The sequence below is a fragment of the Bidens hawaiensis genome, unplaced genomic scaffold (genome assembly GCF_021521415.1).
Source record: "Bidens hawaiensis isolate Kalapana, Puna unplaced genomic scaffold, B.hawaiensis_p1.1 tig00030851_1, whole genome shotgun sequence".
In the NCBI taxonomy this organism is placed as follows: domain Eukaryota; kingdom Viridiplantae; phylum Streptophyta; class Magnoliopsida; order Asterales; family Asteraceae; genus Bidens; species Bidens hawaiensis.
Window position 1 is genome coordinate 29,188 of NW_027495174.1, and position 23,418 is coordinate 52,605.

General features: G+C 35.1%; 4 protein-coding genes across 4 annotated transcripts; 3 read left to right on the forward strand and 1 right to left on the reverse strand.

The window, feature by feature from the left end:
* Window positions 1-173: 173 nt before the first annotated feature.
* Window positions 174-5,070, forward strand: LOC143581284 (uncharacterized). The gene is made up of 2 exons (XM_077064111.1): window positions 174-304; window positions 4,752-5,070. The coding sequence occupies exons 1-2, from the start codon at window positions 174-176 to the stop codon at window positions 5,068-5,070; spliced, it is 450 nt and encodes a 149-aa protein (XP_076920226.1).
* Window positions 5,071-9,203: 4,133 nt separating this feature from the next.
* On the forward strand, window positions 9,204-14,130 carry LOC143581288 (disease resistance protein RUN1-like). The gene is made up of 3 exons (XM_077064117.1): window positions 9,204-9,745; window positions 11,072-11,821; window positions 13,080-14,130. The coding sequence occupies exons 1-3, from the start codon at window positions 9,204-9,206 to the stop codon at window positions 14,128-14,130; spliced, it is 2,343 nt and encodes a 780-aa protein (XP_076920232.1).
* Window positions 14,131-14,863: 733 nt separating this feature from the next.
* Window positions 14,864-16,662, reverse strand: LOC143581302 (triacylglycerol lipase 2-like). The gene is made up of 8 exons (XM_077064125.1): window positions 16,362-16,662; window positions 16,158-16,298; window positions 15,973-16,083; window positions 15,742-15,885; window positions 15,632-15,672; window positions 15,472-15,551; window positions 15,278-15,373; window positions 14,864-15,192 (listed from the first exon to the last, which is right to left on the reverse strand). The coding sequence occupies exons 1-8, from the start codon at window positions 16,650-16,652 to the stop codon at window positions 14,873-14,875; spliced, it is 1,224 nt and encodes a 407-aa protein (XP_076920240.1). The 5' UTR covers window positions 16,653-16,662; the 3' UTR covers window positions 14,864-14,872.
* Window positions 16,663-20,864: 4,202 nt separating this feature from the next.
* Window positions 20,865-23,024, forward strand: LOC143581303 (large ribosomal subunit protein uL30w-like). The gene is made up of 6 exons (XM_077064126.1): window positions 20,865-21,064; window positions 21,161-21,258; window positions 21,634-21,691; window positions 22,311-22,390; window positions 22,471-22,573; window positions 22,650-23,024. Exons 1-6 carry the CDS (start codon window positions 20,885-20,887, stop codon window positions 22,863-22,865), a joined length of 735 nt encoding a protein of 244 aa, XP_076920241.1. The 5' UTR covers window positions 20,865-20,884; the 3' UTR covers window positions 22,866-23,024.
* Window positions 23,025-23,418: the final 394 nt, after the last annotated feature.

A 23,418-nucleotide genomic window follows, 5' to 3' on the forward strand; every position in this document is an offset into this window, starting at 1 on the left:
AACAACAACGTTATTATCAACCGTCCCAAAACCAATCGTATCAAAATCAACCTTTTATACCCCCTTTTTCTACCCAAAATTACCCAAATAATGCTTTTCAAACTTTTGGATCTCAACCGTCTCAAACGTTTGGCTCTCAACCGTCTCAATTGTTTGGCTCTCAACAGTCTCAAATGTCCGTCGATCCCCTAGACAATAACGATGTTATACATCAATTTGCAAGTGCTTTTCGTCACGATGTGAAAACTTTGGATGAAGATGAATCCAAGGATGAGGAGCCGCATCAAAGAGGTGCTCGGCGTTGGTTGGCCGATGAGGAGGTCGCCTTGACCAAGACTTACTTACATTGCTCCGAATCAAAAAAACGCTCAAACCAACAAAAAAAAAGACACGTTATGGAAACGTATTAAAGAACATTTCTCGCAACTTCCCGGCGCAACCGAACGAAACAAGGATCAAATGATTGGCAAGTGGGGAGATTTGAATAGAAAAATGTCAAAATTTAACGCTTGTTACGTCCAAGAGGTAACTATTTTAGTTTATTTATTTTATAATCTAGTACTTTATTTTTACAATTTGTTATAAATATATTTTTTCTAAATGTTTTGTAGACCCGAACTCCACAAAGCGGAGCGAGCGAGGCGGCTATGATAACGAACGCTTTGCGCGAATATGTCTCAGTTTACAAAGTTAAGGATTTTCCCCACTTGGATGCGTGGCAGATTGCGAGACGTCACGCGAAGTGGGTACCGATTCCGTTGGTCGATTTGAAGGACCAACGGCTCCAAGGAAGAAATGATCTTGTTCAAAAAGATCAAAAACTTCCGCGTCCGGGGACTACACGACGTCTACCGGCGGCTTGTCATGCAATATGCCGAACATGAACTTGAACGAAGAACCCGAAGACAATCCCGACGAAGACATACCCACACCCACACGGCCGAATCGCAAGAAAAGTGGGGAACCGTCAAGACTTGGAAAGGAAGCGGTGGCCGAAAACTTCGCCGAATACAAGTCGGCTAGGATGGGGGAAATGGCCGAGAAGAAGGAGTTTTGGAAAGAGGCTCATATTTTAAAAATGAAGCGTGAGGAGGCGTATATCAACTATTTGAATGAAAACAAAAAACCGTCGATCTATAAATCCTCCTACAACCGCACGACCATCTTGATGAATCCGTTAAATCGCTCCTACTTCAACGAAAACGCGAGATATGCGACAAGTGGGGTTGGGAAGAGCCGTAGGTTTTTTTTTGTCGGTTTTTTTAATTTAGTTTTCTTTGTTTAATGTAATCTTGTTTTATTTTTTAGTTAACGTAAAATATTGTTTTCTTTTTATTTAATTTAGTATTTTATTAAAAAAAAAACCACCACACACCATCACACCACACCACCACCCCTAGTAAAACACCATCACATGTGATGGATTTGGGGTTGGTGATGTGGCACAATTTGATTGGGTGGGGTGTGTGACGAGTGATCACACCATATCCACCACCCCTCCCCCCCCTAAACACTTAAACAAATTTGGTTATTATACCCTTTTTAACCCTAAATTGATAGTAATTATGTGTTTTGACAACCTATAGTTTGATGATGATGATCAACTAATTTGCTAATGAAGTTGGTAGTTTCTAACATGACCTAAAACATAGCATGTTTAATAAATAAATAGTATCTTAGATTGACATGTCAAATACATTTACTAAACTAGTTGCATTGAAATTGAGCGGGTCAATATCAATCTATCAAACGATATATATATTCAGTGTTATAAACATTCAGAACAATGGCAAAGGATAATGAGGGCCAGAGGTGGATCCGCCCCCCTATGTTTTTGCGTATTATTGTAAATTTACTCGTTTTTTGCTAGAAAATTTTTACACGTTGTAAATCTACCCGTTTTCGACCGAAATTTTGAGTCCAGCCTCCCCCCTGGTTTACGAAACTCGCTACTGATTTATAATATATAAATTAATATTGTTAACCCTTCAACCCGTTTACGGTTCTTTTGACTCATTTACGACTTTATTAAATCTCTTCTTAACCCGCAAGACCATATGACGATCATTAACAACATGCCAATTAGCTATCATAAAAAATGTCATCACATGAATTTAACGGCAATATACATATCAAGATATCCGATCAAATAGATATAATTATTAATTTAAGTTAAAAAAAAACTATGTATATTATCAAATGAGGCAACCTACTGAAATTTGGCCTTATATTGGTAGATTTTTGTTGAGTCAAAAGAAGATAAAAGTTGAGATGGAAGTAGGACAGGCCGATCACATGGCGCCCAACCGAAGTTTGTGGGCCTATGGACCCAAACACAGCATGGCCTTTTCTGTGTTAATGGACTATCATTTATTTTCATTAATCATCTATCAATCTATCATCATGTTATTACCATAATGATAAATCATTGGTGTAATCATCACAATCTTATTATTATTATTATCATCGTCATAATATGAGTGAATTGCTTATACGAAAATGAAAAAAACAGCATGAACCAAACACAAAATGAGTGGGTTGGTTCAGTCTAAATATGTTTGTACAGTTTCAGGTCAATTCATAACACATATTTAGCTAAACATGTCATGTTTATATCAATTGACGGGTTCTTGGGTTGACTTGTTTAGCTAATATATTTATTATTTAAAAATGTGCATGATGTAATAAATTAAAGAGTTTGGTTATTTTTTATGTCTAAATTTAACTGTGCAAAAATAACCTGGCATAGTTTAAACATCCGGTTTCAATTTTGCCATGTTAAAGCAAGTCTTAGCTCCCAAAGAGACTTTCTTTTAAAACACATAGAAATCAATTCCTCCAAAAATCATTACTGATTAACGTTGATTTCTCCCTCAATCCATATTCAGATAATTTTTTTATTATTAAGGTTGTCACCAACATTTGATATAACCCCCAACCTTTAATAGGTTAATAAATAATAACCAGTTTATCGGTTACCAACGTTAACATTTATTTTAAACATTTTGACTGTTTCATAACCGCTATATAACCATTCTAGCAGTGAGAAACAGGTTATTGACCATTTTAACTATCCTAATGTATATACGTGTGAACCCTCGGGTGGGCAAAAGTAAAATTGCACTAATTTTGACGTTATTTTACTAATCTCGTGAAAATAACGTTAAAAGTGGCGGAAGGTTAATCAGGCATCATGTGGTGGCGTTGATAGCCGAAAGACAAGGGCACATGCACCGATCAGCCGGTGTCCCGATGATTGAGTGCTATGTGCCTTATGTCAAAGGCTTGATGCAAAACTACTATCGAGCCGGGGGTCTCACCGGAAGCAACCTCTCTATCCCTATGGGATAGAGGTAAGGCTGTCTACATCTTACCCTCCTCAGACCCTACCATAGCATTGCTATTGGTGGGATATACTGAGTACGATGATGATGATGATGATGAACTATCCTAACTTAGTATAAACACATATTGGATGTTTAGGTTTAATTAAGCCACTTATCTATCTCTCAAAATTCTCTAAAACGCAAAATCACTCATCCCTCTCTAGTCTCAACCCAATTCGTTCAAAGTCATTTCCAACTCCACCATGCAAGCTCATATGCAAAACATCACAAGATGGTTAGTAAAAAAAAATTATAATAAAACCTGTTATTTTTAAGACTAGTAAAACCTGTTAATTTAACCGGTTAGGTTAATATCTAAAACTCGTTAGTAGAGATTTTCACTCAAAAGTCAAAACCGGTGCCACTTCATTTAATCCCTTTTAAGTTCAGTAGCCCATCAAATGTGAGCCCACGAAAAATAATATTGAAGTGCAGCCCCTTACAAGTTAATTAGGCCCACACTAAACTCCTCTGCAGTCCATTTAATTTCTTTCAGAAGTAGTACTAGTCAACAATTATTTTCCTCTTTTATTGATTTCGTATTCTCATTAACAATTTTTTTTCATTTTTATTTGATTATTAAAAATCATTTTTTTTATGATCGTGACCGTATAAAGTCTTTTAACTTTTAATCTTGTCCATCGAAAGTCCTAAATTTTTTTCTAGGGGCAGACAGAGGTCCCGTTATCCCCCATGCTCCTTATTTAACGCCAGTTAAATACCAACCTCCTAAATCGTTGTTCCCGCTCAACGTATAAACTCTAATGACCTACCTTTGGGTCAAAATATGGGCAAACTTTTAACTTTATAATGGTCAGTTAAGCAATTTTGGATCTTAAGGGTGTTACTTACAGTTATTAATGTTTTACGGGTGTGGTGATTTGACTCTAGCTTCATGCTAGATGTTGCAAACATTTTATTAATTTAATAATATGATGCATTTTTATTTTATTTATTTTTTTAAATGTGGGCTTACCTACTCAATTTTATATTTCTAAACATAACTCTACTATAAAGCTCTCATTCGGTAACCTAAAACAAGTTGACAACATCATATATTCCGCCACAAGTTTTCAAAAGAATCATTCTACACACCATGAGGAATCTCTACAACTCCACCAAAGGCAGAATAAGAATCCACCCGTAACCGCCGCAACCGTTGTCGTCCACCACCCCTAACCACCACCTCCCTTTCGCCATCGCCCCTCTCGCCACCACTCTAGCACCGGAAGACCAAGAAGTCTTAGCCTACCTTCTATCAATCCATGCAACCAACACCAACATCTCCACTAGTCGAAAACCGAATAAGAAGTTTGGAGATCACCCTTCGCAGTTTAACTGCGATTGTTTCAATTGTTACACCAGTTTCTGGGCTCGGTGGGATGCTTCACCGAACCAGAAACTGATTCATGAAATAATTGAAGTTTATGAAGAAGGATTGGCTCGTGGAAAGAAAATTGGAAAGAGCAAAAAAGAAAGAAGAAATAAAAAGGGTTGTTCTTCTTCTGTTGCTTTTCACACTGTGGCGACTGTTCATGAAAACATGAACTGCGCGCCACAGCGTGCTGAGCAAAAGAATATTGGCGTTGAAGGTGAAATAGGCATCGGGTCGTCGCAAAAAGGTTCTGTAAGGAAGATTGTAAGCTTTGTTGGTGAAAGAATTTGGGGCGTTTGGGGTGTTTAATTTTTGTAACAATTTATGTAATAATTACGAAGAACAAGAAGGTTCTGTTTTGTAAATTTCCAGAAAGTGAATTTGGTAAAATTTTCCAACACATTTGGTTTTTTAAATTTTGAAGGTTTTCGTTTTATTTAGTTTAATGAATTTAAATATATGGTAAATTTATTTAAATTACACTAAAAAAATATTTCATATATATCTTAAATTTACTTATATTTTAGAAACTCATGTATTATACGAGTTAGCTCAAATAAATTATTAAATTATTAGTAATATAAATTTAAGAATTATAAAATGATATGGTAGGGTTATGTATGATTGAATCATGTATAATATATAAACTAATAATTTAGTATATTTAATTTATTATGTTTTATTGATATAAATATGAAGTGAAACGAGTAAAAGTAAACAAGTCGTAAAAAGAATTTTGGGATCACGAGAATATAACATATAACACATGCAAGGACGTATATTACAAACTCCGTCTTCCTTAAACTTCGGTATGTTATATTTTCTGTCACATGTAAATCGTAAAACTATGATATACAACATAACTCAATTAACGTGAGAGTACGTTGTGAAACAAATATTAGTAACAAATCTCAAATCAAAGAAATATCAAAAGCTTTAATAGTATAATAATAATTTGTTATTTTAATTAGTATTTATGATGCTTAAGAAGTCACGTCTAAAGCAGATAATCATATAGAATCATTTATATAAATTAAAATAATGATAAGAATATACTTATGATCTACTTGTTTTAAACCAATATAATATAAAGTTTATGCATCCCACATGAATAAAAATGTGTATGACGACAGCAATCCAGAATGGAGTATAAGCTTATTAATTATATCAATAGTTAAGGACATACACTAATTGAAAAATTGATATCTTTGAGACGACTTTCTTAACAACCCCGTCATTAAAGTTGGTAATGATTGTGACATTATTTATGTTTTAAGTTAGAAACCGGTTTAGACGTTGGACAGGAGGATTGATGGAAGATAATAATATGTTAAATGTACCAATAATTATTTGAAAACTTAACTAGACCGGCCGACTCGGTTAAACTAGAAATCCATAAACGCCGGTTCAACTAATAGCTATAGATTGTTCACATATCACCAGTCACCAGACCCTCTTGGGTATTGGGTATGACCGATTGATTAATACAGACTACGTGCATATATGATATAACTGAAGATAAAACTATATAAAATAATTTTGATGTTGAATTTTAGAGAGTGAACCGTTGAAGCCATCAGTTTTAACTTTCGATGACATGTTTGGTTTTCAAAAGAGTTGCCAACGAACAAGACTTTGAATTCATTTATTACTTAGCTGTTCAAACTCAAATCAATTTTAAATTCTCAATCTTTTGAATGCATAGTTTTGTAATAAGTTAAAATATATATATTCAAAGAGAGATGGTAATAATTGAGCTACATCAATCAACATCAAGTTGGAAAAATGTAATAACATATCCAAGCGAGGTTGTTTTTATTAATTCAGATCAAAGAATACACCGGTTTTAAAGGCAAAATCCCTTGATTACAATATTAGCAATCGATCCTCGCCTAATGGGTGGGTCGGGCCTAGTAAGGTAAACGATGAATGATGAAAATAAGTTCGGGTCAAAATGGTATGTTTTGATAAGAAAAGAAATTTTGGTTTTAGGTAAATTAGGGGTGAATGTATCCGAAAAACCTAAACCAAACCATAAAAACAGAAGGCCATAAATAACCGACAGTTCGATTTTAATATTTCTAAAAACCGAATGTTTTGGTTCGGTTTCTGTTTTTGTCATCCTTAAAACCGATTTAAGCGTACCTAGCAGATCCACTAAGCAACTGATGATAGAGTAGTTAACTTATATTCTTAGATACATCATACATGACACAATTAACTTTGAATATGAGTATGTTAGCAAGGTTCTAATTTATAGGGTTTGGATCAAATACAAACTAAAATATTGCACAAAACATGCGAACCGAATTTTTTTACAATTTTTTGAAGGTGGCATTTTTGTAATTAAATGGTTTCCCCTCTTTCATTATCCTTCTTCCAACATATCGATCAATTGAATCTTTCAAAGCAATCGATAAATTATAAACTACCTAATCGATCATTTGTAAATACCCAATCAATCGATCAATTGTAAATACATAATCAATCGATCAGTTAAAGAAATCAATTTCATGACAAAAGTTCACTATATAAACAAATTGATAATTTGATGATTCTTTCAAATTAAATTAATTTGATGAAGATACCAAGCGATTTTTAGGAAAAATTTGATGGAAGTGATTTAATTTGACGAAGATGCAACACAATTTTATTTGTGAAGAGTGAAAAATTAATTTCTTGTTATTTACAACTATGTCACCGCACAAATTTTAATTTTTGTTTAGTTCGCATGTTCAGTGCGATATTTTACATTGTATGATAACTTCCACCTAATTTCTAAATATGTTAGCAAGCCCAAGCCTTTTCCAATTCTTGATATTTGGCCCATTGGTTTAGAGTTCAAAGTATATGCCCAAATCAACCTTTTAACCCAAAAAAATCGGTTTCAACCAAAGACCATACCAAATCGGGCTACAAAACCGTAAACCAAACCATAGTGAAACTATAGACGAATCGGCTTTTAATATACTATCTGGATATGTATATTATTAAGCCGGTGGTGTTTTTATTTATCTAATCTCAATGCCACACACACATTGTCATATTTGATACCCATGGCATGACCCTATTTTGTTTATTGAACTATATATGCCTCATGGGAGCATGAAATGTGCTCAGTGTAAAATGCAAACACGTGCGGATCGATAACATCCTGAGCAGGCTGCGTGCGGTTAATTTACATAATATATATTAGATTTTCATGTTCGTGTTTCAATCATTACAAAGGTAAAAGTTAAAGTTTTGGTGAAGGGATAATAGGTAAATATTACTAAAGAAGTTACAGCTATAACTTCAAATGCTAGGTTTTTAAAGATTTAAAAGTTTAAAGATTTTGTTTATCATTATTTGTATCTTATGTATAAATTTAATTAACGTTGTCTATATTACCACCCGTGTCATACACGGGTCAATAACCTACCTAGTAACATACACTATTCTAATAATTAACTCTAAATTCATATGCACACATTTTTTTCTTTAACAATAAATTTTTCCATCTAAGACCCTCCGCTATGAGGCTCCGTTGGCTTAGCTGGTGGGCGCCCTTGGGCGTGGAACACCACCGAGGGGCGCCCTTGGTGGTGAGGCGCGGTGGTGCCGGTCATTGCAACGGCCGGCGCGGTGTGTGGTGTTGGTGGGCCCCCTCCTCTTCAACGGCTACCAAAAATATTATTTATATATATATATATATATATATATATATCCTAACTCCGGTACACCGCCTTGATCCGGCCAAGCTCCGGTACGCCACCTTGATCTCCATCGTGAAAAAGTAAGAAGTTGGGTGTGAAGAAGCCAGAAGTTGAGAACGATGGTTGACGGAATTGACGGCCGGAGAAATTGCCGTCATCTTGCTGGAGAAATTGCCGTCATCTTGTTGGTATGAGTCTTTTATGTTTGTTTAAAATGAGATATATTGAGATATAGAGATATGTGTTATATCTATCTATATATATATAGATATAGGTGAGAGTGTATGTATAGCTTGCTGGCAAGACAAGTGGTCAAGGGGTTAGTTTATTAATATGTAAATAAAAAAAATTAAGGGGCTTCGAAGCCCCCCACCATAGGGTGAGGCTTTGAAGCCCCCAGTGTCCACGTGACGCTGACGTGGCACTGAGGAGGGGCTTCAAAGCCTCTTACCATAGAGGATAGCCTAATATTCTTAAACATTTCATTTAGAAGGATTTAAACCTACCATTTTATTTTTAAAATAACAAATACCATACCACTAGCCTACAAGATAGATTCTAGGTTTTAAAATCAGTTGACTTGTCTAATTTTTAATTTTATATTTATCAGTATTTAATATCAACATGTATACTATATATACTACTATATGAAACATCTAGGCAAATTCCAGGACTTGCACATCCCATATATCCTTAATCCTTTACACATTTACATTTACTACTAAGCCCTGCTTCCAACAATTCATAATGGTCCTTAAATGTGAACTTTTACAAGAGTCTTCATCTACTCATGACTATGATCATGATCATGATCATATGTACGACGTATTTTTAAGTTTCAGAGGTGCTGACACTCGTAAGGGATTCACTAACAACCTCCACATCGCCCTTGTGGAATCCGATATCACCACGTTCTTGGATGACACCGAGATTCAAACAGGACAAGAACTGAAACCTGAATTGGAGAGTGCGATTAAATCGTCTCGAGCTTCTATCATTGTCTTGTCCAAGAACTATGCTTTTTCCACATGGTGCCTCGATGAACTAGTATTAATCCTTGAGCAAAACAAGAACTTTAACCAGATTGTTATCCCCATCTTCTATCATGTCGAGCCCACCGATGTCTGGAGACAACAAAGCAGCTTCGGGGAAGCAGTGGCGAAGCATGAACGAAGAATGGAAGAAGAAACAGATGCTGATAAGAAAAGTCAACTGGCTCAAAAGATAGAGTTATGGAAGAGGGCACTAACACAAGTTGTTGATCTACAAGGGAAAGAAGCAAAGGGCAAGTAAGTTCCTTTTTTAAAAATATATTAAACTTTGAATTGGTATTCATTGAATTGGTTTTTGTGTCAAATCATGTTATCAAAATATTGATTTTTTTACAAGTGAATTTGAGTTGGCATTTGGAATAATCATTGAATTCTTGTTGATTTGATTAAACTGAATAATGAAAAAAGTTGAACAAAATAAATAATACATATAAAGTTGAATCATGCTATTTGGGTTGAATCGGTCAAAAATTACAAATTTGATTCAATAATATAAGATTTTGATTCAACAATATAATATATAGTAGATAATATACGAATTTGAGTAGGTTTTGATAGGGCCGTTCAAACCGCTCGCGGCTCGAACTTGTTTGTCGCTCGCTTGTTTTTTTGCTCGATTGTAAATGAGTCGTTCTGCTCGGTTCGGTTTGTAAACGAGCCAAGCAACGAGAAAAGGTCTGCTCGGTTTGGTTCGGCTAGAATATTTTTAATTTATTTTATATATAATTATATATGAACAAATATATAAATATATAGACAACACACATAAAATATAAGTATACAATTTTTTAAACCCTTTAATTTTTTCCTATCCCCTCAATTTTATAGTTTTATTAGCTTGATTCAAGTTTTCAGAATACTAAAAGTTTGTTTAAATGTTCATTACATCTCACATCAAGCTTCTTTCTCCTAAAAATTTACAACATATTATACGGCTGCCTAAAAAGTACAAATCTGTTTACAAAATATATCATTTACCGCTTTCAAACTTGTTTCTTATTGAAAATTTTAAAATAAAAAAATAAATAAATAATGCTTGAAATCGCTCGATGTTTGATCGAAAAATGGCCGGTTCGATTTTGGCTTGTTTCGCTTTTCGCTCGGTTCGAATTTCAACCGTTCGGTTCGGTTCTATTGTAAACGAGCCAAGCAACGAGCAAGCCTTCACTCGGTTCGGCTCGGCTCGTGAACTGCCCTAGTTTTTGACCATCTAACTAATGACCCACTATTTCTGCTTCTAAATCTATACCTTTTGTTCACACGGGATCAGAAGTCCGAACCCTCAAGTGGCATCATTTAGCTTGACACAAAGAAATGGTTACAAAAATTAGCATAATATGTTGTATATGTTTTACTTTTGTGAATTGTTAGATCCTTAAATGATAAGGTTGTTTTGTGTTTCACAATGATGTTTCATATTTCTCACTGAAATAATCAAATCAATTTCCAGGTTAGAGACCGAGTTTATTAAAGAAGTTGTTACCGAAATCCATAGTAGGTTAAGTGCACCCTTAAGCAATACCCTGCCACTCCTCGTAAGCGACCATTACGTTAAATTCACAGTTCATGGTTGACCGATGGATCTACCGACATTCTTACAGTTGTGGGAATTGGAAAGAAATCTGTTGTCAAGTATGTTTTTCAGAGAAGCAGCTTTAATATTGAAGCTAGCAATAGAAAACAGTTGTTTGATTCACATAAGCAACTCTTAAATTGTAAAAAGGCATTACTAGTTGTCGATAACGTTGATTGCCTCGACCAGTTGGATGCTTTACACACGGGAAACAAATCCATAATTACCACCAAGGCTCGTAAAAAAGACGTCGTGAAACCATATGATGTACTGTTATGTTTTAAAACCTATGACATTCGTAATAATCTCGTCTCTCACCTCTACGACGCCCTTTGGCGTGCTGGTATCCACACGTTTCTGGATGATCATATGATTGACATGGGAATACCGCATCCAGAATCGGAGCATGCGATTAAATCATCTCGGGCTTCTATCATTGTGTTGTGTAGAGATTACGCTTTTTCCAGATGGTGCCTTGATGAACTGGTATTAATCCTTGAGCATAAGAGGGACTCGAACCACTTGATTATCCCCGTCTTCTATGATGTTGAGCCTACCAATGTCAGGAAGCAGAACAACAGCTTCGGGGAAGCAATGGCAATGCATACACGGATGTTGGAGAAAACGATTAAGGAAGAAACAGATGCAATGAAAAGAAGTCAATTGGCTCAAAAGCTGGAGTTATGGAAGAGTGCACTCAAACAAGTTGCTGATTTAAAAGGGAAAGATGCAAATAACATGTAAGAACGCGCAATTTTATGGAAATTAATATAGTTGCAATAATTTTATATGCGACTAACAAAGGAATGTTTTTAGAAATGAGGTAGTAGTAATTAGTATTGACGAATAACTAGTTTTTGTAGGTGCGTAAGTGTTTAGAGAATGTAAGGGAAATTGTCAGTCAAAAGCCTTAATTCCATATGGTATTGCTGAATATATCAATATGGGTGAGTTAGCGGAAGCCCATGGCGAACAACCATAATATCACTTCATATTGATGAATAAGGCCTAGCATGCCACTGGACCTTTGATTCCACTTGTTATTGGCGATTAGGCTAGAATTGTTATTGGTATCGGTGAATAAGTTACATTTGGTTGGGTTTAGTGGCAGACTAGGCCTTATCAAATGGAATAAGGCCTAGCTTGCCAGTACCGGCCACTAACAATTAGAGCCTAATCGCCAATATATATCAAACGGAATCAAGGGTTTGGTCACCTGAGCTTTTGGCCAACTCACCCTTATTCGTCAAAACCATATGGAAGTAAGGTTTTTGACTGACAACATCCCTTACACAGGGGCGGATTTATATAGCAATTGGGTGGTTCCTCAGAACCAGCCGAGTTCCGAAATAATAGTGTATTGATATATAGAAAATGCTAGGAGAACCACCTTATAAATTAGAAATGAACCACCTTGTTGATAATTCAAGCGTTCAAGTAGCTGGTAAATTGTTGGTTATGTAAACAGAAGGTCGCGGGTTCTATTCCCTATAGAATCAAATTTTTAGAACTTTTTTTTTGTTTATTATTTGACCTTATATATCACTTTTGGGTTATATAAAACACACACTTCCTCTTTCTAGAATTTTTCTAGTCTAAAAGTAAGTTTAGATTCATTTGTTAAATGTTTAATTGTTCTTCAAGTAGTAAACCATCAAAAATAAATTTGTTAGTTTTTATATTATGTGTTTTTTAATTTCTTATGATAGTGTTTTTTTAATTTTTTATCATATTTTTACTATGTAATGAACTTTGCCCGAATCATCGAACCGAACGGAAATTTTTTATACCTGACTTTATAAAATTGAAACATCAAATAGTAGTGCACCACCTGAAAAAAATTCTTGAATCCGCCACTGCGCTTACATTCTCTGAGCCAACACTCACGCACTTGCCAATACTAAGTGCTACTATCCCATGCATGGTCAATTGCAACATTTTTGTTTATTGATGTTTTCTTTTTGTTTTGGTACTTTTCTCATTCCAATTGATCTTCAGGCATCTGGTGGATCTTATTGATGAGATTGTTACCGAAATCCAACTTAGAGTATGTGACACCTTCACTCCCCTTGTCGGCATGCACCGATACATTATGTTCATCGACTCATGGTTAGGTGATGGATCAATTCATGCCGCTGACATTCTTACAATTGCGGGCGTGGATGGGGTTGGGAAGACATCTTTGGTCCAAAGTGATTTCTTTTCGAATCGTAAACAATTTAAGAGAAGCAGCTTTATTGAAGGTATCAGTAAAAGATGCAGTGAACAACTTAATGGATTATTTGATTTGCAAAAGCAACTCTATGAAGACATTTCGGATGGCGTGTCGTTAGAAGGTCTTGATGCGTCTGTATACGCCTCTAAAATTGAGAAAGCGCTAGCTCGTGAAAAAGTGTTGCTAGTTCTTGATGATGTTGACTGTGTCTATCAGTTGGATGCTTTACTTGGAAACAAAGGTTTACATCCAGGAAGCAAAATCATAATTACAACCAAGGATGTGTCTTTAATAGAAAGGTGCGCATTATTCAACTCGCAAGTTCAACCCATGCATACGAAGGTCTTACTCAATGGTTTAAGTGAGTCTGAATCACTAGAGCTTTTATGCACTCATGCATTCAAGAGATCGGACCCCAAAGAAGATTATAAAGAGGTTTTGGAAAAGATTATGAAGTATTGTGAAGGACTTCCGTTGGCTCTTAAAGTTTTGGGCGGGTCTCTACATAAGCGAGATGTAGCATACTGGGAAGAGTGCATACGAATGCTAAACAAAGAAACCAAATTCGACGTAAAAAACGTAGTTAGAATGAGCTTTGACACTTTGCCATCCAAAAATGCTAAGGAATTGTTTAAGCATATTGCTTGTTTCTTTGTTGGAAAAGATAGAGATTTAACTGAAACAATATTAAAAGCATGTAACATAAAGACAGGATATAGGATTGGAAATCTCATTGACAGAAACCTCCTTAGTATCGGACAAAATAACGAGTTGATGATGAATCGGTTGGTTCAAGAGATGGGAAGAGATTTAGTACGTCAAGAATCACCTTGATGTTTGCTACAACGATATGCGCAACTTGTGTTGGAGTTGTGCAACATTGCTTGGATGGATGATTGTTAGATGGAAACATGTATTTAGAATTTAATCAAAACAAGTGTGTGTGTGTGTGTGTGTGAATTGTGATTATGGCGCGTATGTGCAAAGAATGATCAAGTTATGCATGTGTTTAGTAATCGACTTCGACTTAACATACATAACATAAACTAGAGGTGTACAAGGCCGGTTTTTTTCTCAAACTGAACCGGTTTGGGTATTGCATGGTCAAAGCCGGTTTAACCCAAACCGGTTCGGTTTAGAAACCAGTTTAAGCGTAGAACTTGTCAAACTGATCAAAACCAGTTCGGTTTGGTTTAAAACTGGTTTGATTGTGACATGTACGAACCAATATACGAACCGACGGTCTAGTTTGGTTTGGGAGTCGGTTTGGCTGAAACCTGTTTTAGATATGACCTGGTCCGGTTTGGTTTCCAGTTAACCAGTTTTTTTGTACATGTTGTCATTACGTCATCAAACTTCCCAATCACCGGACGGGTATATAACTAGTTTTTATTTGTTTTTGAAGTGTGTAAATTAGTAATCCCAAACAACTTTTAACTTTAATCGTAGTTCTCGCTTAGTCGAAATTTTCGCTTAAGTTCTCGCTTAGGATATGGTTTTCTCCTTAAAACTAAAACATCAAATTTAACGAAAAAATTGACCCATTCATTAATCATGATCTGTTGCCAATGTACTCTCAATGAAGCTTGAAGAATGCCATAAGAGGTTCATACACAACTTGTCTAGCATTTGTGGCCATAACAAAATCAGCATGAGCATAAGATTCAATGAACTGAACCGCAATCTTGTCTTGATCATGATGTTTAAGCATTCTTAACAAACGATTCACATCGTTGACATCCGAAAGAGAATCCGCACCACCATGGCTAAGTAAAAGTGGAACATTCTTCGGTATGTTTTCCATGTTGTAAGCCGGTGGTGTGGGCTGCCCATAACGCCTTCTGTTTTCACCCGCGTCTTTATAGTCATACATTCGGATCGTTCCATCTCTTATCACTGTAAGAAGTTTCAAACAATAAATATCCGTTAACCAATATTTGAAGCCAAAAAGGATTAAAAACATTTAGAGCATAAAGCTTACTTTGAGCAACATGCATCATGTTTTTTGTAGAGCTCGGTTGAGGCTCGTGGTCTAGAAAAACATCGACTATCGAAGGCTTCAAGCAACAGTTTTTGCCTGTATCCCAACAAAATTTGAGCTTTAGTCTTACAAGGCTACAATATTAATGTTTTGGGGACAAAAACAATATCTTATGAGTTAAAAACTTAAAATGCCTGTGAACGAATTCAACAAGTTGGTACAATCAACGCCTGGTAGCGCACAAATTTTCTTGAGAAACTTGGTCACCGCATCCCTGATCACATAAACGAAAAATCACGTTAACAAATAATAGAAAAAAGCGCGCAAAAAACGTGACAACTCACGAAATGTTACCCTTTTGGATTGAACTCGTGAAGGCCCAACCATTTCAATTTCTGTTACAATAAAAACAGTTAGATTATGGAATTTGAGTAATTGTATAAAATCATAACTTAAATCTTTACTTCAGCAATGAAGTTTTCAGCAGCGGTTCTGCCTAGCGGGGATGTGATCTGGCCCACATAAGCAACAGGACTAAGCAAGCCTGCGGACCTTATCATGCTAACAAGCTCGCCTTTTGAAAGTGCAGCCATTGCAATCAAAGTTCCCTATACAAATATGCAAAAATTGATCAAATCTTTGACTTGTTGATGTTATATGTAATCAGACAACATGTTAAAGGATTGAACCCGCACCAACGAGTGGCCCACGTAATGCAGTTTCTGGCCCGTTTGACCATGAACATATCGAAATGTAGCTGGAAGATCATTTGCTGATAACTCATCCCATGTCCAATCCCAATATGCCTACAAAGTAACATAAAACTGTTTAGCATATATAGCATAACCAACATGAGATATTGTGAAAAGACGAAACTAACCTCATCTTCCGGCTTGAGATATGCATGGCCACGGCTATATTTGGTTCCTCGTGAACTAACAATCCACACATCGAACTCGTTATCAGCTAAAACCAAAGCCAGTGACTGGTCTGGTGGGCTCAAGAGCCATGTTATACCATCCTGGTTCATTAGAAACATTTAAGTTTGAAGAATATGTTAAACATTAATATATAAGACACTAACCATTAGAAGACCATGTTGTAAAAGAACCGGGACCCGATTGCCTTTCTTGCCACCCGCGCGTCCTAATGGTATTCTTTGTATGCTTAGGAAATAACCATCTTTTGTTTTTACTTTATGTTCTTCGCAAGGGTAGCCACGTGGCGTCACCATTGACTCGCAGATGCCATCGGCATTAGAAGCTGCAACAACCGCAGTTGTTTCATTCCTAGAAAATCGCGGTCGGTTAGCTACAGCTGATGAACAAAACAGAACTAAAACATTTGTAATTATGAATATTAATCTGTTGGCCATTTTAGTTAGTTTTCTTGCATGTGACTAAAGGTATATCAATGTTGCATATTATTATAGAGTAAGAAGATTAATGCAAACAAATTTGAGTATATGTGAATATAAATTTTAAAAAGACAAAAAGATAGTCTTTGACCACTATGATTGTATGCAATTAAAGGATTTTAATTAAGTCTTGTTGCTAGAATAATTTGTAGGATGAATCAATGTTCCTGTTTCTAACTTTTTGGACAATGGTTATGGTTTTTGTCTTGCACATTTAACTCCTAAGAAACATATAAAAGCATGGATCCAAAAGTTTGTATAATATTTAAGCCACATGAGAAAAAAGATTCTTTATTTCATCTTGTTCTTGGTTTAAAATCATCTAAAAATATGTTTTCCGAATAGTTGAACTTTTGCTAAGGTCAAGGGACTTCGAAACCTTCCGCGCATTGAACTTTGCCTTTTCGGTACAGGTTTCAGTACCGGTTTCACTGAACTTTTGCCTACGATATCAGTACCGAACCAAGCATTTTCGGTACAGGTACCAAGTTTTTAGAATATTCGGGATCAAGAAATTTGAGTACGGTACCGAACTCATCCGTACTAGACATTACCACATGGTAGAGGTATCGAAAAAATCCTAATCCAAACATACAAATGAAAAAGTCAAAAAAAAAAGACCCAAAAACCAAATAATCAATGAAAAGATGTGAACGTAATTTTGTAAAACAATCATCAAAAATCAAATTGAAGAATGAAGAATACAATTTTCACCCTTAAAGTATACATATTACAAAACTCCAACCCAAACGTTTTAAACACGTCTCAACAACCCCTTCAAGATATTAAACTTTCCATTTTCACCCTCACACTTCAAAATATTTCAAGGATCTCCGTAATCAAACGGCCACAGACCGGACACGCCTCTTGTTTCAACCACATTGCTCTAGCACACACCCTGCATATGTATGCCCACATGGAACCAACGCCGCACCTTTGCACCTATCACTACACAAACAACACACGTCACTGACTACTCCACTGTCTTCTGCCTCAAACAATCTAACTAGTGTTTTCAACGGCGTGGGTCCCACGTTCAGTTTCCTACGGTCAGCCTCCATGCCATTGCAAGGCTCATAGTAGTGTCATTGCCGGTGGACGGAGACTGAATATTATTACATATCATTAGTGGTTGTTCTCCGGTACATTCGAGGACATACTTGGAAGATGAAGAACCGCAACAACCTAGGATGGACGTGGTTGGTTTGAGTTGTTTAAGGTTGGTCCATAATGGCCAATGACGTGGGTTGGTGGGCTTCATGTTTTGAGGTTGAAGATGATATTATGATGATTTAGAATGTAAGGTGTCATGCAATAGTGAAGTTAAGAGGTAGTGAAGAAAGTGGAGTGTGAATGAAAGCTGGAGGTTGAAATTTTGTACAATATTGTTGAATTTTAATTTAAATGCAAAGAGGGTAATTAGGGATGTTAGACGGTTCGATTGGGTAGGCTAAAATTTAAAAAAAAAAAAAAAAAAACTTAACCGAACGGCTAATTAAGGTTTTATCATGTGATATGATGCGGGAACGGAGTTGCTTATTATAATCAAAAGTTATAATGATCAGAACTCAAAAACTGAAACTAGGCATTTTCTTTTTATTTTATTGATAGTTTAAGAGATACATACCACCATTCTCACTTTGATGGGAATAAGGTGATTAGGGTATGAAATTGAAGATAAGTGGTTTAATTTTTATAAAATGTAACATTTAGTGTTAATTAAAAAGAGAGAAATACAGAATGATAAATTTTTATTAAAATAAAAGATATATATAGTCATGGTCACAGCTCACTTGACGTGAAGTAATATATGATTGGTTTCTAAAACCAATAATTTGAAAAATGTGTATCAATGTTTGGGGGCATTGGGCCCCAAAAGGGTACTAGTAGTAAAGTTAAAACGGTGAGAGTTCAAATCTTGATAACGTCTTTCGAAATTTAGTGATGTTTTGATTTTATAAATAAATTAACGTATTGTTTGTGAAACGAGAAAAAAATCGATATCTTGTTGCATAACTATAACAAAATTTTCTTTCACAATTGTGTAATCAAATAATATCTCCTTTCAAAATCAAAACCACTCCATATGATCAACATCATATTCCAAAAACGGGCATAAAGAAATCAAATACCAACCGATTCAACCTCCATGGTGCAGAAATTGCATAGTGTCGATTGAATATGTGAATAAAATTTAAAGCAAAAGGAATACGATTTTACAATGAACGCCAGATAAAACACGAGACTTGTTAACATAACCCCAACCTATTGTCTGAGTATACTTCATACAAAGTCCGCTGTCAAATCTACCCTTAAATGGTGGGATACATTCATCATCAAACGGATTCAATTCTTGACTTTCTTGTACACCTTTTTCCATATTTGCAAAAGCATGTTTATAAAAGCTATAGTTTCTATAGAATATTAAATTAATGAAATAAGTTGTATTATAAAATATATGTAAAATGTTATTTACAAATAAAATCAAAACGCATTCAAAGGGAAAGTTATGTGACAGAAAAGACATGTAAAACAATGAATGTGAAGGCATGGGGGTCAATATATAATTTATGAAAGTGGAAATTTAGATTTGAATAATTCCATTGGTCGATAATAATACGTGCTTACACTTTGATCAATGATAACATTAACTTTCATTTTTGTTGTCAAAAACAATCTTACTAACATAATCATAATATGTTTATACTTGATTTTGGTCATTTTACCAACACTTAGTTAATAGAAGGGTTAACAAAAGTTCGCTAGAACCCAAACTTAATACAAAATCTAGACCACAAATCTCAAACTGTTCACTTTAAAACTTTAGTACCTAATGTGTTACTTTACCCAGACTAGAGGTGTAAACCAGCCGAGCTCGAACTCGATTATGCTCGAGCTTGGTTCGTTTTTTTTACTTACAAGAGCTTGAACTCAACTCATTTTGAGCATTTTTAAGCTATGGCTCAGCTCGTGAGCTTGAACTCAACTCATTTTGAGCATTTTTTTGAGCTCACACTCTGCACCGTGTATGCTAAATTTTTTACCTTTTTTGGAATTTAATGTGTCAATTTCACATGGCTCTTTAAAGTTCGACGAACTTTATCAAGCTTCTCATACAAGGCTCGACCTCAAGAACGAACCAGGATTTATCCGAGGCCCGGGATCAGCTCTTTTGGAGCTTTAGCCAAGGCCCACTTGCCCAAACCACATGATGTAATAATAGGGTCGTCCAAACCGATCGTCGCTCGAACTCGCTCGCCGCTCGCTCAGAAATTGCTTGGAAAATGCTCGCTTGTTTTTTCGCTCGATTGAAAACGAGCCGCTCTGCTCGGTTCGATTTGTAAACAAGCCAAGCAACGAGCAAAGGCCTGCTCGGTTCGGTTCGGCTCGAATATTTTTAATTTATTTTATATTTAATTATATATGAAAAATATATAAACATATAGACAAAACAAATAAATATAAGTTTACAATTATTTTTACCCATTAGAATTTTTCATATTCCGTCAACTTTATTGTTTTATTTGTTCGATTCAAGTATTTAGAATACTAGAAGTTTGTTTACATTATCATTATATCTTACTTTAAACTTATTTTTAATAAAAATTTACAACATATTACACGTTTGTCTAAAAACTACTAATTTATTTATAAAATATATTATTTACAACTTTCAAATTTGTTTATTATTGAAAATTTTAAAGCGAAAAAGAAATAAAAAATGCTCGAAATCGCTCGATATTCGATCGAAAAATGCTCGATTCGATTTTGGCTCGTTTCGGTTTTCGCTCGGTTCAAATTTCAGCCGTTCGATCGGTTCGGTTGGAAACGAGCCAAGCAACGAGCAAGCCTCCGCTCGGTTCGGCTCGGCTCGGCTCGTGAACAACCCTATGTAATAATAATTAGCTTCTAAAAATTTATTAGAATTAAGTTAAAGGGCCATTTGGATCATACTTTTATCCAAGGCCCATTGGACCAAGCCCAAACCCAAGTCAAGATCCACACATCTGGTTTTAAAACACACACTACAAAACCCTAGTTCCTCCATCACCATCTTCATCGCCAGTGCCGCTTCCTTTAGGTAAGCTTCTTCAAACACTAATTATTATGAACAATAATAATAATATGTGTGATTGTATGAAATTGAAACATGGGTTTTGTATAAAATGTGTGTGTGTTAGATTGAATCAATGGCTGAGAAGGCAGGATCAGTAGTTGTACCAGAGTCAGTGTTGAAGAAGCAAAAGAGGAATGAAGAGTGGGCCCTTGCTAAGAACCAAGAGGCTGCAGAGTTGAAGAAGAAGAATGCTGCTAACAGGAAGTTGATATTCAACAGAGCCAAACAATACACCAAGGAGTATGAAGCCCAGGTATTATTATTATTATTATTATTGTTTTTTTTTTTTAATTTGTTGTGTTATTGGTGATTTGAGATTTGTGATTGTTTGGTTATAATAATAATATAGGAGAAGGAGTTGATTCAGCTCAAACGTGAGGCTAGGTTGAAGGGTGGGTTTTATGTCAACCCGGAGGCTAAGATGTTGTTTATCATTCGTATCCGAGGGTACGTGCCGCTGCAATTTATAGTTTTTATAGCTTAGCAGTTAATGCTGAAAAATATCTGATATCGGTAATTTTAAAATCATGCAGAGTTTATATATATATATATATATATAAGTTTAACACTAACAATTGTAGCAAGTAATTAAGACTTAAAACACCGATATCAGGAATATCGGTGAAATGTCGGTCGATATCGCTGATATTGTTGATACACATTATCCGACTGATATTTCACATGAGGATTGATAACCGAGATACCATTGCTATTGACTGCTTAGTTTTAGAGTTATGATTGGTTTTGCATTAAGTGTAATCTTGTTTTATGTGTGTTATGAAGTTATTTATCTGTTTTTTTTTTGTATTTTGATTTTTTTAGTATCAATGCTATGGACCCAAAGTCGAAGAAGATTTTGCAGCTCTTGCGTCTCAGACAGGTTATTTGATTTGCTTGATTATAGAGAATTACATGTGTTCTTGTGCATTGGTTTGGGTGTTTATTATGAAATTGTTGGTCAAGTAAACATGTTTAAAAAAAAACATTTTGATAACTGCGAGTGAGTTGTTTTCATTTTGGAATTAAAATATTTTGTAAAGGAATGAGCTTTTTGCTCAAATGTTTAAACACAAATATAGTTTGTTGGCAATATGTTATAAAACAGTTTAAATATGAATGTATTCATTGTGTATTTGTTAATTCATTCTATAAGTATAAGTTGTTAAGGTAGTCTCTGATATATTTTTTGTAGTTTTTGATGAAAATCATGTTTTATCAAATGGATTTATTGTTTTCTGTATGGTTATTGCCTCCTAAGCATAACGATAACTAGGGTTTGATTGATTTCTAGAAGTCAAGTTGGTTCATTACTTTATGTAGATTTGGGTTAATTTTTTTAAAACAAAATGTTTTATTGGGGTTCTACTATATTTATTGTTAGTTTCTTTATCGCTGTTGTTTTTTTAAAGCTGTTGTGACATTATAAACCGTGCTCTATTAACTTTTTTAATATATAGATTTTTTTTGTTCTAATGTCTTTTTCTGTTTTAATCAACCAGATCTTCAATGGTGTGTTCTTGAAAGTGAACAAGGCCACATTGAACATGCTACACAGGGTTGAGCCATACGTTACTTACGGGTATATATATCTACACTTACAGTAGCTTTTCAGTCATCATTCTCATATTTATTATTAACCAAACACCTGTCTCTTTTCAGTTACCCTAACTTGAAGAGCGTGAAGGAGTTGATCTACAAGAGAGGATACGGGAAACTCAACAAACAAAGAATTCCCTTAACCGACAACTCAATCGTCGAACAGGTTTGCAATTTTCTTGCATCTTTTTTGTAACAATATTTTTAAATAAATTTTATTAAACCATCTTTTTGAACAACAGGGTCTTGGTAAGTTTGGTATCATTTGTGTTGAAGATCTCATTCACGAGATTTTGACCGCTGGCCCACATTTCAAAGAAGCCAACAATTTCTTGTGGCCATTCAAGTTGAAGGCACCGTTGGGTGGATTGAAAAAGAAGAGAAATCATTATGTTGAAGGTGGAGATGCTGGAAACCGTGAAGATTTCATCAATGAGTTGATCAGGAGGATGAATTAGAATGATGACGTCGATGTTGAGATCCTGTGTTTTGAACCTTAGGTTTGATATTTTGTCTGTTTGTTTTTGTCGGATACTTTTGTTTTTCAAGCAAAGAGAATTTTTCGTCGTTAAGAATGTTATGTTTATTTACTGGTTTTTTGAGTTGTGGTACCGCTTGTTGAATTTTGACTTAATCAAAGTGTTACATGCTAGTTAGATGATCATTTTAAATTGGTAAACTACATATGGTTAGTTGATGAAAATGTTGCCATTATGTGAAAAACATTAATAGTAGATTCATAGCTACAACTAATAATGCTGCGCTATTATCTAAGCACCTAATGTGAAAATTTATCGAATATTGGAATAATACCTGAGCTATCGGTTATCACACTGAGATATGGTAATTTGATATGGTAATTTTAATATCATGTAAAATCATATACATACCAAGTTAACACTTATAATTCAAGAAACTCCCCTACCTAGACAAATCGGGTATTTATTAAATATTTGACCGGTTCCTTCAGGTTTTTTTCGGGGTTTCAGCGGGTATTTCCAGTTCCGGTTT